General features: G+C 55.8%; 1 protein-coding gene across 8 annotated transcripts in view; it reads right to left on the bottom strand.

Annotated features, from left to right (window-relative positions):
• RALGPS1 (Ral GEF with PH domain and SH3 binding motif 1) overlaps positions 1-14,806 on the bottom strand; it is a 292,098-nt gene that overhangs the window by 32,875 nt on the left and 244,417 nt on the right. For all 8 annotated transcript variants that reach the window (XM_057548190.1, XM_057548193.1, XM_057548192.1 and 5 more), the window contains exon 11: positions 13,787-13,854. In XM_057548190.1, coding sequence (XP_057404173.1) covers positions 13,787-13,854 — 68 coding nt within the window. The remainder of the gene's footprint in view (positions 1-13,786; positions 13,855-14,806) is intronic.

Genomic DNA, 14,806 nt, shown 5'->3' with positions numbered 1-14,806 from the left:
GAGCTGTGGTCTATTCATTCAACAAATTCTACAGAACAGGAAAAAATGAAGAAACTGGATCTACAGGTATAAGTATGGATACTGATCCATTCATCACAGAAGCATATGTTAAGTAGGAAGAGCAAGTTGCAAAAGAATGTTTATGTGGATGGCATGATGCCATTTATGTAAAATTTTAAAAACATACCAAAAAATGGTATATATGTTTGTATATAGGTATACCTGTAGTAAAACACAAAAATTTACACAGGATAATCAGAACAGTAGATACCTCCATAGGGAAGAAAGGGAAAGGATGGGGTGAGAGGGACTTCTGCTCTATCTGTAATTAATTAAGAAAATATGGCAAAATGTTAACTTCTGTTAAACATGGGTGGGAGGTACAATGGGTATTCTCTATGTATGTTTCGTCATTTAAAATGAGCATACTTGAAAAATGAGTGGACACCCCTTCCGTGCCAGGCACCGTGCTAAGGGGCTGTGTTGGACTCCAGATCCGTCCTTCTCCACCCTGTGCCATGAACTGGGGGCTGCACTACGGGGCCTAGGTCAGTGGGCTTCCTTCTGGCTCCTGGTCAGCTCAGAGTGATGGGGAGCCCAGGCCAGAGACGGGGGAAGGGAGGACAGCGAGGCTGGGGCACCGCTTCCTGCAGCTCTCTCCTGCGGTCACCCCTGAGAGGTGCGGTCTCCAGGCCCCCTCTGCTCTGGTTTTGGTAACCGCTGCTTCCCTGCACCCTTGCAGGCCTACGGGCGGTTACAGTGCCCCACTGTTTCTAGCCGGGGGTGCTGGGCTGTGCCTTGGGCTTCCCGACACCCTTGTTCTGACACTCTCCTCCGATCACTCCATTTGAGTGTCATCTGTGTCTGCCACAGCCCTGCAGTGCCTTCACATTTAACCCACACAACACCCCCTAAGGCCTGTTATTAGCCTTGGTTCACAAATGGGGAAGCAGAAGCTCAGGAGGTCAAGCCTCAAGGACAGGGGGCTGGTTGTCGTGGAATCCGGTTCAAGTCTAGGCCTTGTGGATGCACAGAGGGGGCACCTGGGACCACCTGCCCAGCACCTTTGCCAGAAATCGCCCCTCCCCCGATGGGGGTCACAGGAGAGCCAACCCCAGACCAGCGCCACTGTGGCCTTGCCCCTGACCCCGGCTTGGGGGAGACACCTTCCCCAGGATTTTCAGATTTGGGCCAGGAATATGTCTGAGGACAATCTCTCTTTGGGATGAGAAATAAAACCCAGACACGGTCGGTGGCCATGTTTCCCTGCCTGTGGAGGAGCAGGCGGGTCTACGGTGAGAGAGGCTCACGGTTAAGGCAAAAAGCGAGGTGGAAGGGAGTCCCAGTGCCCCCCCTGACCTTCCCTGGCCTGGCTGCTCAGCCCTCCCAGCCAGAGTCTGTTTCTGTTGTTTGCAGCCCAAAGAACCTTCTCAAGGAGGCCCCACCACATCACACTGCCTCTCGGCCAGGTGGCAGGAGAGGGTGCTGCCAAAGCAGCTCCAGGTCTTTGCTCAAAACCCATCAACCTCCTCTGTTAGCAGGAGTATCCTTGCTCAAAACTTGCCAACCCCCCCGACTCTAGCAGCAGTGAACATAAATCTTTAAGTTAAAGGGTCCAGAGATGACAAATGAAGCTACACACACACACACACACACACACACACACACAAAGAAAAAAATCACATGGAACCAGCTGGGACCAAGATGGCACGAATCTGACTTCCAACAGACCCTGAGTCTCATTATATGTTGATCTGACTACATTAGCACATTAAATGATACATCTACTGGTGGCCAGGACTGGACATTAAGGACCAAAGAAGGATAAAAAGGGGGTGGCACCCCACTCCCTCGAAAAAACCCCGTCCCTTCCCCGGCGGACTAATGCATCCTCCTCCCCATCATTGGCCTCACTCCTCCTCCCTTTGTCTTTACTTAAAATTAATTGATCTGTGAATTTAGTTCCTGCTTCTCCGTTCTTTGGCCACTGAATAAAGCTTGTGCTGTGTTGATCTCAGCTTCTGTTTCGTCATTTGCCTATTGGGACCCAGATGGAAAAAATAACCCTCCTTGGCTGAGACAGAGAGCTCAGGCTAAGGCTCGAGCAGGGTCCACACGACGTAATTCGGTAACAAGAAGGGGTGCTGTCTGAGGTACCAATTCCAGCCTGCATATGGCATCTCAAGAATGGGGCTCTGACAGACCAACCCATAATAATGAAGTCAGAGAGTCGTGGCCTGGACTTCACCAACCCTGGGAGGGTCCATGGGAGCCAGCGAGGACTGTGGCTAAGCTTCGTGTATGTGTGCATTTTCCTGTGAGGGGTTCCACGCCGCCATCAGCTTCTTCGAGGTTGTCATTCTTACCCAGGGCATGTTTGTATCAGAAGCATCTGGAGGGTGTGTGAGAAACGGAGTTTTTTTGGCCCATTCCAGGAGGGTCTGATTCTGCTGGCCTGGGGGGGTTTGGGGGCGCTGATCTCCAGGTGATTCTGACGGGCACCCGGTGAAGAAATTCTGCTCAAAGCGATGGAATGAAAGCAAGTTCTGTCCCACGTGAAACATCTCGTGTAGCTGCTGCAGGGAGGAAAGGCAAGCATGGAAGCATCCGGCTTTGTTTCTGTTTGGCACATATTGCTCAATAAATGTATCCATGTGGAGGGTGGAATGCGCCTTGTTTGTCAGCTGCATGTACGTGGGATTACAGTCTCACTGCCTGAGTCACTCTGGCTCCCACCCCAGGTTCAGAAATTATTTGACAAAGGTCAAATCGCCTGGCTCCTCCTCGTGGTTTGAACTGGTGGTAGTATTAAGAATGGTGATAATTGAATGCTAAGGGCCTGGCCCCGTGCCGTGGGCGGGTACTCCGAGGAGGCCCGATCTGCAGGTAAGAGAGCCAGGGCTTCTATCTCTACCACGCGCAGGACCTGGGCCCAGGGCTACACCACTCTGCTGGTGGTGGCGAGTGGGGGCCACGTGGCGGAGGAGGAGCTCTAGCAGTTCAAAGGTCAGGCATTAGTGGAAACCTGAGGAAGGAGGAACACAGTGACACACTTGAGGTGATCTGATAAGCAGGAGGCACTTCCTGAAGGCAACATGTGATGGATAAGGTCCAATTGCTACTCCCGGGGAAGGGAAGGTGAAGGAGACTGACATCTATTATGCAGCAACTGTGTGCCAGGCTCGTGTAAACACTTCAGTGTCTGAATTCAATGACTCCTGTGCAGTTGATACTTTGACTATCCTCGTGTCCTCGTGTCGGAGGCACAGCAGGTCACGTGGCAGAGGGGTGCTGGGTTTGCTCCTTTAACCGGCCGTGTGTGCAGTGAGAGCCGTACGCTCTGAGGCTCTTCTGGGAACTTCCTCAGCCTCTGCTCACTCCTGATCCACTCCCTTCCCCACCTGTCTCCGGTGGTTCCTGCATCCTGGCTCTGACCCCCAGTTCTGGCTCTCCCAAGCCTCCGGACTCGCCCTTGGTTTCTTCCACTCAGCTCCTGACTCTCCCTCCAGGCTGAGGCCCAGATCCGCCCCCCCTCTTCTCCCTGCTTTGGACGGGAGGCATGCCTGGCCTCAGATGCCCCTCAACCCAGCTGAGGGAAGGGTTGGGGGTTGGGGGGCGGCGCAAGCAGAAGAGGCTGTGATCTCCCTAGGCCAAGGGTCCACGCTGAGGCGCTCAGAGTGCCCTGGGTCTCAGACATTCCCATCCATGCACTGCAGACCAACAGCCTGGGGTTTGACGCTGAAGCAGAAGAATTTCCATTCAGCTGGGACCTAGGGATGGAGGTGGCCTCTCTGACCGTAAGTAACACTCTGCTACTGAAAGGCCTCACGTTCCTGCCCCACCAAGGCCTGGTGTGGGGGGGGGCACCACGTGACAGCACCAGGGACACGTGTCTTCTGGGACTGGTTCTGAGCGGGTGGCTGGCAAGTTTGTTTTTCCCTGTCCTCGGGGCGGGGGCAGGGGCAGGGGCGGTGAAAATGAGCCTGGCTCTGGCCTGGCTTAGCAGAGTGTGGTCCCCACTGCCCAGCCCGATATGGCACGGACAGCTGGAAAAACTGACCACGCGGCTTGACTATCTCAGAAGATTGCTCTATTTTTCCTCTGCAAAATTTTTCCATGAATAATCTTTAAGTGGCTGTTTAGCAGTTTTATTGGAACATATGAGAACTGACAGTCACTGGGGAACGAGATATCATGAAAGAAATCTGGTTTTCATTACATTTCTCTCAAGAAACTGACATGCTGCCCAACAGACCACTCATTGACTGGAAGAGAAAAGAGCACAGGGCCCTCTAACAATGGCTTTGGAGTGGACAGGATTAAGGATGATGAATGGCAACAGCAAAGAACATGGAATCCAGAGGCAGACAGGCCTGGGCTCCCACTGGTATCCGCCACCTCCCGGCTGAGTGACCTTGGGCGAGTCACTCGTACCTCTGAGCCCGAATTCTGCATCTGCAAGACGGGGGCAGTGGTCTGGCCTGGCAGGTTCCCTGTGAGGAGGAAACGACACAGCAGCCTCCCGCCTTCCTCAACAACACCCGGGCCAGGTGCGGTACGGCCACTCTGAATTAGAGAGCTGACATTCTGCCTTCACGCAGTCACAGTCAAGTGGGGACACAGACAAGCAACCAGATAATTACACCCAGGAAAGACACATGCTTGGATAGGAAAAAAATAAATAAATACGGTGACAGCAAGAACTATTCAATACATCAATCGAATAACTACCACGACCATAATGGTGGCGGTGTTGGTGATGGCTGACATTCATCGAGCACCTACAAGGTGCCAGACGCTGTGCTCAGTGTTCTGTACACAGGATCTGATGTAAGCTTCACAGTAACGCTGCCTTGCAGGCCCTATCGGCATCTCAACAGTGTGGGACCTGCGGTTGGAAGGGTCGGGCGAGGGGCTGGTGAACAGTGGAGCCATGATCAGGGCACCTGAGAACACAGGAAGGTCAGAGAGGACCCGGAGGGTCTGACCTCCAGACTGGCGCAGGAGTTCCAGCAGGGGTGGCCGTACAGACAGAAGGCACAGCGTGAGCAAAGCCCCCACGACGACAGACACAGGACCTACTCGAGAAACTGCAGAGAGCCGGCCAGGCTGAAGAGCTGGGGGGGGGCCTCTTCTACCCACCAGCGTGGACCACAGCAGACAAGCCCAAAGCGCCCCAGAAACGACCTCCTGTTCATCCTGTACGTTAGGAGAGGGGATGATATGCTCAGATTTGCACCCTAGAAATCTCACTCTGGTCAAGACCACAGGCTGGGAAGGAGAGAGGTGAGCCACAGGTGTCTAGGAGGTGGACCAGCTGCGTGGCATGAGGGGTACTCGGAGGTAACCATCAGTGGAGGCTGGTGCTATTCACCAAGGAGGGAGCAGGCTGGGGGGGCCGATGAGAAGCTCAGTTTGGGATTGATGTCCGCGGGCCACTGGGTAGATGGGTGCAGTGCTCGGGAGATATGGCAGCTGGGGACAGGTGTGCAGGACTTGTCAGCACAGGGGTGTGTGGAGCCCCGGGAGTGGGCAAGACATCCAGGCTGTAAGTTCAGTGGGAAGGGGGAAGGCCTGGGACAGAAGGCGGGAAACCAGTGTTTGTGGGAGGAGAAGAGGAGAAAGGCTAAGAAGGAACGTGTGTGAAACCAGGATCAACAGAACAGATATTTGAGAAAACGATCATTTTAAATTCACAAAGAAAGTGATCTTGTGCTTCGTTCATAATTCTAAAGGAAGAGGGCTCAGAAGTGTTGCACGATTCTGACTTCAGCAGCCCCTGGTCTCAGCTGTCATGTCCTCCTCTCAGAGGCGGCCTTGGCCAGCCCGCCAGCACCAGGACCCTGCCAGGAGCCAGGGGCCTCTTCTACCCACCAGCGTGGACCACAGCAGACAAGCCCAAAGCGCCCCAGAAACGACCTCCTGTTCATCCTGTACGTTTCTCTTGGGAGGGAAAGAACTGCTGGTCTTCTCCCACCCTCAGGGGTTAAATTAGACATGGGCGAGGGCTTTCATTGAGATGCAGGGCCCAGTGCTTCACAGAATTCAGGTCCCTGAGTTCTCACAAAGAGGGCGGCAACCCCATCCTCCTGGGCACGTGTGGCCTGTGCCTGGCCTTCTCAGAGCCCATCCATCTGAAGCTAAGCAATTGTGTGTGATTTCCCGCTGACCGTCCATCCCTGCCCCCGCCCCGACACCAGCCCCGGGAGGAAGGGACCGTGTCCCCAGTGCCCAGTGCAGGACTGGGCGAGCAGCCGGAGCACCAGCCGAGTGTGCCGAATGGCCCAGCGCCATGCCCACGGCTGCAGAGAAGCCGGCTCTGCAGAGGGGGACACGTGGCCAGGATAGGGAGCCTCGTTCCCATGGGTTCCAGCGGCATCGGAGCGGCCCTGTCCGGGGTCAGCACTGCCTGATTTAAGCAGCCTGGCAGCCCTGCCGCCGCTCTTGGGGCTGTGCTCCAAGTCTCACACATTCGAAATTAATGGGAGGCAGCTGTGTCGGAGGGAAACGACTCAATCTGGAATCACAAGACTTGCATTCCAGTCCAGCCTCGGCCTGGGTTGAGCTGGGAGCCCGTGGTCCAGTCTGCTCAGGCTCCGAGCCTCCGCGTCGTCCCTGGAGACCAGGATGACAACTGGCACGAGCTGGAGCCATCGAGCACCGCCCTGAGCGTCTGGGGCGCAGCGCCCACTTTCGCCCGATTCCAAGGGGTTCTGCGTCGTTTGGTTTCTCTCCTGCGTGGGCTAAGAGCCTTGTTCTCAGGCCGGGGCCCTCCCTGGGTCTGCCAGAGCCCTGCGGCCCTCTGGGGCCCGGGGGCCCCTCTGCACAGAAAGTTTGTTTGTGTTGAAAGCCTTCTCTGGCCAGGTTTCATGGCGGAGCCTGGGAGCCCGTGACTTTCACATTCACACGCGTTCTTTGTTTCTCATACATGTAGCTCTTACGGGTCCTTACTGTGAGCCAGGCTCTATCTCACACTCACTCAGTTTGCTCCAGTTCATTTCCTTCTGAAAAACGGCATCCGATCACCCTTCAACTGTGGTGATGCCCAGACGCTTTCTCCTCAGAGCCAGAGGCCCAGATTCCCAGACCGCAGCAGGCAGCAGGTTCAAGTCTTGGTTCCTCTGCTTGACCTTGACGCTAACAGGCTACTAAGACAGGAGACTCCAAGGACAAAGTAGATGTGAACTCCAGGGGGAACTGGCTCCCTGGCTCTTGAGCCCCTCACTAGGAGCCCCTACCTACTCTGAGAATATAAGAGGGTAGAGAGGGGGGTCCTCGTCCCTCACTCGTGGGGGGCTCTCTCACTCTCGTCGACCACAGTGAGGGGTCTCCAGGCCACTTGAGGAGCTTGCTCTATGTCCCCCGGCAGCTGGGAAACCCAGGGCACTCCCAGTGCCTCCCTCAGGCCTGGAGCCCACATGGCTGCAGCCAGAGGACAGCGGTGGCCACACTAGGGTTAGCTGTGCTCACAGGTCCATCGGTACCAGGACAGGTACGGCCTCCATGGACCAAGGTGGCCCCTGTGAGGAGAGCTGGCGTGGAGCTGAAGGCTTGAGGGGACCCCAAGCAGCAAGAAGCTGGCGGCGGGCACAGCCTGAGGGGCCATGCAGTGGCCCCTGGAATAAATCTGCATCTGCCTGGGCCAAGGGACTGGTGGAATCTCTGCAGAACCCATGAAAGTGCCGTGAGAGGAAGAAGCACCTAGAGTCGGCACTGTGCCCACACCGTTCTTGGCACCCGGACCCTGCAGTTAGCCAGCCGAGGAAGGTGGAGACCCTGCAGTTAGCCAGCCGAGGAAGGTGGAGACCCTGCAGTTAGCCAGCCGAGGAAGGTGGAGAAACGCCCAGGGAGGGAGAGCGGCCAACCCCTGCTCTCTTGTCACAGGTAGTCAGGCCCCAGCTGGGGCAAGGGAAGGAGAGTTAATGCCAAAGCAGGTTTGGAGTTCTACTCTTACATGGAACCAGCCTTCTAAGGACCACGTTGGGACAGCCTGCGACTCCAAGTGTCTGTGGGAAAGTCACAGATGTGCCAAAGTTGTCACCAGAGGCAGGGTGCTTCCTGCCCTGCACAGATGATGGGGACAGAGCCCAGAGCGCTCTGGGGCCCTCAGGTGCATCCTGCTTCTTCCACGTGTTGGGTACAGGTGACAACCAGTCCAGACCCCTGGGCTCAGCAACTGGCTCTGCCCCTTCCTCCAGGCATAAGATGGGGGGTGAGGGCGTGCACCCCAGCACCTTCACCTATAGGATGGGGATGATATTGCACACACACACACATCCCCCCTCACAGGGTGGGTGTGAGGCTCACCAAGCGAGCGCATGGGATGGGCTTAGAACAGTGCCTGGCAGAGAGTATACCCTTAGTACATGTTAGCTGCCATTACTATTACGATTACTATTATTATCTTTGCACCCCTGTTTCCCTACCATGAACCAACTGGAGAGGTCTACCTGCCCTCTCCTTGGGCCTGGCAGGCCTTTGTGGACTGCCTTGACCTACAGGGTGTGGCAAAAGCAAGGCTATGTGACTTCCCAGGTGGGTCACACCGATGCCATGATGCTTTGGGGACATCCGCTTTCGGGGAGCAATGCCATGCAAGAGTTATGAGACTGCCATGCGGCAGGGGAGCCCAGGCCACATGGGAGGCCACATGTACGTTCGTGTTCTGCCCCAGATAACCAGCCAGCACCACGCATGTCCAGATGGTTCCAGCCCCCAGCACCAAGTCCCTCTCAGCCTTCAAGTCTTTCCAACTGAGACCCCAGATATCGTGGAGCAGAATTTGGACAGGCTGTTTCCTGTCCAGATTCCTGACCTGCAAATCTATGCATAGAATAAACTGGTTGCTTTGTGCCGCTAGGTCCTGGGCTGGCAGGTTATGCGGCCGTGGTACCTGGCGCGGCTGGTGAGTGGTGAGCTGGAGCTGAGGTGAGGGCACTCTGGCCCCCCATCCGGTGCTCTGTCGGCTGTGTCACGCTGTCCCTCCATCCGGTCAGCATCAGAGCCTGCCTGCGAGGGCCAGGAGCTAACATTCCTGAGTGGTAAGCGCGTGCCAGGCACTATCTAACGGTTTTTCCGGCCCAGCCTCAGCCCTGTGAAGTAAGCCTACATGAAGTATTTATTCCTATTCCCATTTCACCAGTAAGAAAACCGAGGCTCAGAGGGACTACGCCAATTGCCCAAGGTCCCAGAGCTAGGAAGTGCGGGAGCCAGACCTTGCACTCAGGTCCACCTGACTCCAAAGTGGGGCTTTTACCCGCTGGGCCATAGAACAAGGAAGATGGAAAGGTGTGTCGGAGAGCAGTCCTGAAGGAAACTTGCCGCCCAGGGTGAGATTTTCCATGGACTTGCTTTGCTGCCAAGGAATCTTCAGAGAAAACCTGTCAGTTGGTTCAGCCACGTGGAGGTGGGGCTCCCGAGATCTGGAAATGTCTTCACCGGTTCCAAGACACACACAAACATCGTTTGCCCTCTCTTGGGGTCAACGTTCTTTATGATTTTTGCTCTCCAGGAAAATATTAGTTCATTTATATAAACTAAACATTACATATGGCGGGGGGGAATGGAAGACGTGGCATTCCTGGCCTTTTTTCTCCCCAGACCAGAAACTGAGAAGGTTTCTCCACTTCCTTTCTCACAGTCTGTCCATCTGTCGGTGCAGAGCTGCTGGCACAGCTGCTCCCCAGGGGTGGAGAGTGGGGTGCAGGGGCATCGCAGTGACGGAGGGCGCAGCTGCAGCTCGGGGACCACCTCGACACCAACCGAGGCCCTGGAGACCCAAGCCCAGGGCTGCTCCTGATGCAGGGCCAGCATTTCCCCTGCGGAGCCAGCGAGCTGGCGGGGCAAACGGGCGCAGCTGCAGAGAGGGGTCAGGGAGCTCCTGCTGGCCTCCTGGGGCTCCTGTGCCCCCCGTCCCCTCACACCTTCAGATGCCTGCCTCCCCCACTGAGGGGTGAATGGAACCCAGGAGGGCAGGTCTTCGCCGGGTTCCGCCAGGGCCCGGCTCACCGTTGGCCCTGGCACGTGAAGCCTCGAGTGAAGAGATGCCTCTTGGGGCCTCTACTCGGCAGGTGTGGGGTGCCTGCTGGCTGGAAAGAGCCCAGAGCTGTAGCCCCAGCCCCCATCCCGAGGAGCCGAGGGAGGCTGCGTTCCTCCCACTCCTGGGCCTGCAAGAGGCACATTCCTGTCCCCGGATCTGGTCGGGCTCCTGTCACGCAGCCCAGTCTAACTGCCAGACGCAGAAGGCCTCCCTGGAGCTGCCCTCTGGTCCCGCCCCCCACAGGACCCCGCGGGTCCCCTCTGTCGTCTGAGGGTGGGAAGCCGGGACCACAGAGTGCGTCTGAAGCCTTCCAGACGCTCCCGGGCCCTCTGGTGATCAATGAAAACCTTAACATCCTGTTTCCAGGCTGGAGCCAGGGATTTGAATAGTCAGTGCAGACGCTCCTGGGCCCCGGGGTCTGCCGGCCACACTGTGTGGAAACGCCGGCCTCAGCACTTTTCTGGGAGGAACGTGGAGTCAGCAGGCAGCCTGGGAACCAGGTGCCCACAGGGCCTCGCCAGGAGCCCAGAGACCAAGCGCCCCAGGTGCCGGGGTCTGGGAACCCCAGGCTGGTGGGGAAAGCAGACACAGAGGGACAAAGAAGCTGCAAGAGGGTATAACGCAAGGTTGGCAAACTCTGGAAAAGGCCAGGTAGTGAATGTTTTAGGCTTTGCAGGCCGTGGGGTCTCTGTCCCAACCTCAGCTCTGCTGTCGTAGCGAGCGAGCCGCCAACGTGCCCACGGCCGCGTGTGGCTGTGCTCCGATACAAACCAGGGTGGGCTGCGTTAGGGCCATGGTGTGCTCCTCGCCCCCAGTGTAACAGGGGGCCTGACCTGGGGGGCGGGGGGCTGGGTGGAAGAAAGGCTTCCGTGGGGCCATGACATTTTGCTAAAACCTGAGGAGTGATTCAGGTGACAGAGGCAGAATCATAATATTGACAATAATACCATCATCCTAATAAAGTTACACTTGATGAGTGTGTTCCATGTGTCAGGGACTTGCTAAGTGTTTTACACACACATGACCTCAATAAATTTGCACAACTCTCTGCGGGAGGTATGATTATGCCCGCTTTACAGATGGAGAAATTGAGGCTTGGCGGGTATGTGGGGTGTTCTGTCTGACCCTTCAGATGCATTCTTTGCCCTGCTTGGTGCCCGTGGGAGGCTGACCCCCGAGAGGCATCTCTTGGCTCCCTCACCCAGGCCTCCAATTGGGTTTGGCCGATGGGAGGCTCCGGCAGCAGATGGGGCGGGAGAGCAGAGGAGACAGAGGTCAGGGCATTTTTTTCTCCCCCCTCCTTCCTGCTTCACCCTCCGCTACCACAGCTCCTGCCAAGCTGACTGTCCTCTGCGACTCAGAGCTTGCCAGAGTCAGTAATATTTTTCCCCACCAGGTCCTTCAGCCTAGAGGCGCTGGGGGCCTCGCTATCCTTTGTCTGAAGTATTTATTCCTACTGCCATTTCACCTTCATTAAGTTTCTTCCTGTGAGTCATCCGGGGGCAATTCTGTTTCCTGCCAGGAGTTTCTGACTGATGCTTGAGGTTAGTTAACTTGCTGGCTTCTGGTTTCACATGGCTAATACACAACGGAGCAGGTGGAGGTGATGGGGGATGGGATGGAAGGAGAGTCCGGCTGAACCTTGAGGAGGCTGGACCGGCAGCTGGATCCCAGCTCCAGTACTGGTTTCCAGCATAGGCAGGGGTCAAAAGTGAAAGCAACTCCTCCTTTCCAGCCCCGGGCTCAGTGAGTGGTCCAGTCCCGGAGACCCCCAACTAGCAGTGTTAGTTTTCTGCGTCTGGCTCCTGTCTCCAACCTGGGGCACTGGGAGATGAATCTTCCAGCATGTCTGGAGGGTAGAAAGTGTGGTGGTGGGCCCTTGTTGGCACCTGGGGAAGGCCAGAGACGTATGTGGTCATCCTGTTAAGGTGTATTAACCAGATAGGGTGCAGAGGCCTCTTATTCAAACTGATTTGGAGGAGACTCAGAAGGGCAGAACACTTTGTATTTGAGCCCACTCTCCGGCTCCAGAATTCTGGCATTCTCTCCTGAAGAAATAGTCTTGAGTGGTTAGCATTTCCTACTGTTCCTTCTGTGGCCCGAAACGATTGCTTTAGAATCCTACTGCTACTTCCTACACCCCTCTGGTGAAATCCCTGCCCCCCGTCCACCCCCTACCCAAGGTCAGGTGTAGCTGAGCGTCCGGAAGGAACACGGCCGACTGAGCGGGGGAAGGTTCTAGAACAGGGGCAGAGCTGAGAAGGCAGAGAAAGACCAGTGCCAGGAGCTTCCCTTCTGGTCACCTCTGCTGGTGGGTCATCTGCTACGTGTGGAAGGCAGCGGATGTGTGGGAGGAGACTGCAGAAGATATTTTCATGTTAGGCACATGGAACCCTGTGAAGATCAAGCTCAGGCCAGCACTCTGTCTCTTGAGGTGTGGACAGCAGCACTTCCAAGGCTGTGTGGATCAACCAGCGTCTCCCTCTGCTAAGTTACTGTGGGACCCGCCCCGCCCCCCAAGGGGGGACTAGGGGCAGGGTCCAACCTGCACAATGGAGCCAGGAGAGGCTGGGAAAGGCAAGGAGCCTAGAGAAAACCCTCAGGGCAGAGGCCTTGTTTGGGGGCGCTAGTGGGAGGCTGCATACCCCACCTCTTGTGGCTCTGTGGTCCTGGGCCCAGCAGCACTGCTGCACTGGCCTGGCTCCAGAAAGGAGAAAGAGTGGCTTGAGACATCGACAGGCTGGAGGTGGCACGACACCGGGCAGCAGCCTGCGACAGCCACCCCCTCACCAAACACTCACTGCCTGTCAGACTCTACGCTGCGTGCCTTCTGAATATCATTTCAATTTTGACATTCCAGCGACTCTGGGATGGATGACTTATTATTCCCCATCTTATGGGTAAGGAAACTGAGGCCCAGAGGGCATGAAGTGGCTTGTCCAAGACTGCAGTGGCCTAGAACCCAGGTTGGTGTCACCCAAGCTCAAACCAGGAGGAGGAAATACAATCAGACCCCCGTCCCCAATCTGGTCCCTCCCCAGGCAGCAGCAGAGCTCAGTCCCAGTGACGAGAGTTGGCTGGAATACGGATAAAAGGAAACTGTCACAGACACGACTCTGAAGCAGCTAACACCGCGTGCACACGTGGGCGGAGGGCTTTAAAGTGTGACCCTGCCCGGGTGGCACAGCCCTGCAAGGTGAGAGCTAGTATCACCTCCATCTTGTGGATGAGGCCAGCGAGGATCAGAGAGGTAAAGTGACAAAGCTGGAAACGTCACAGCTTGGATTTGACTTCAAAGCCTGGGCCCCTAATCTCTAGGGAACACTGTCAATATGTCAATAAAACTGATGCCCGAGAAAGGCGAGCCGTCTGTGTGTGGTGGGAAATACCCCAGGCATCCTGCGCACCCTTCCGGGGCTTGCCAACCCGAGCCTGGCGGTAGGCCCGATGACAAGGGTCCAGGTGACCGGGAGAAGGTGCTGGGGTTTTCTCTACCCTGTGCATGCTCCCGGCTTGGGGTTCTGACCTTGCCTGTCTTAGGTCTCAGGCTCTTCCAGGGAGCCCCAGCCCAGAGGTGCCCCACAGGGGCCCCATGTGATCGGAAGCCTGGGCAGGCTGTGGGCAGGGACGCTGAGTCTGCCAGCCTGCAAACCGGACTCTGGCCTTTGGCTCCACAGGAAAGGCTAACCCTGTCAGCCACGTTAGGGCTACTGGAGAGTCTGCCCCCACTCGAGGTGGCTACGATACCTGCAAGATCTTCCTTGGAAGAGACTAGTCTCGGGGAGCTGCTTCCTGGTTCAATTCTGAGCGACAGTCTGAAAACAAAGATTTTCAAAAGATTAGATGGGCTCTGGTGTGTCAGGGGGTGGGGAGCGGAAGCTAACATGTGCACGCTTGGAACTGAGAAGCTGGACTGCTGTTAAGGGCTATTACAGTCACAGAGCCCAGGAATACTCTGAGGTCTGCTCCAGATCACAGCTACTTCCTTCCAAGGTCCCCAGGGGATTTCCATGACCAAAAAATAATGGTTAAGGAAGACACAGTGAACAGTGTAATCATGGCCCATCATCTGCCGGGCACAGATGTGTTCATTCTCAAGACAACGCTATGAACTAGGAACACCATCCCCGTCTTGTAGAGGAAGAAACTGAGGAGCATCGAAGTCAAGCAGCTTCCCAAAGATTCACAGGGCTAACAGGTGGCCGAGCAGGGGACCAGGGTTGTCTGACCCCAAACCCCAAACCAGGGTGTTTAATCATTAGACTGCACTCTCTCTCAGATGCCTCCAGAGAGGCATGACACAATGGTTATTACTATTTTTTAAAAGAATCGATTAAGAACTTCTGGGTGAAAATGACAAGAGTGAAGCCGGCTGCGAGACTTCTCTCTCACCCAACAAAACGAACAAACAATTATAAAGGCTCAGGAGTAAAAGAACTCACCAGCTGCTACTCAGCAAGGGAGGGGGTATAAACTGAAGCCATGAACTTCAGAAACTTGTAGCCAAGAAAAGAAAAAGTGGATCCTGCAGTCTAACCGAGTCCTAACATGGTGCGGCTCCTATCCTGCCCTCTGAGACTTCTCGGTGGGTCTGAGCGAGAGTCCTTCCCTTTCCCTCTTCTGACTGGCTGCAGATTCTGGAGAGAAACGGATGGGCCAGGTGGATAGTGTAGGGAATACTCTGATGGAAATGAAGCCTCCATGGCGGTGGCGGGGGGGATGATTTGAAACCTGAGGGTATCCTTTTCTGGAATGGGATACAGCCCG

This window comes from Balaenoptera acutorostrata, chromosome 6 (assembly GCF_949987535.1).
Source record: "Balaenoptera acutorostrata chromosome 6, mBalAcu1.1, whole genome shotgun sequence".
Classification (NCBI taxonomy): Eukaryota; Metazoa; Chordata; class Mammalia; order Artiodactyla; family Balaenopteridae; genus Balaenoptera; species Balaenoptera acutorostrata.
Note: the sequence above shows the minus strand (reverse complement) of the source record. Positions and strands in the feature narration are given on the sequence as shown.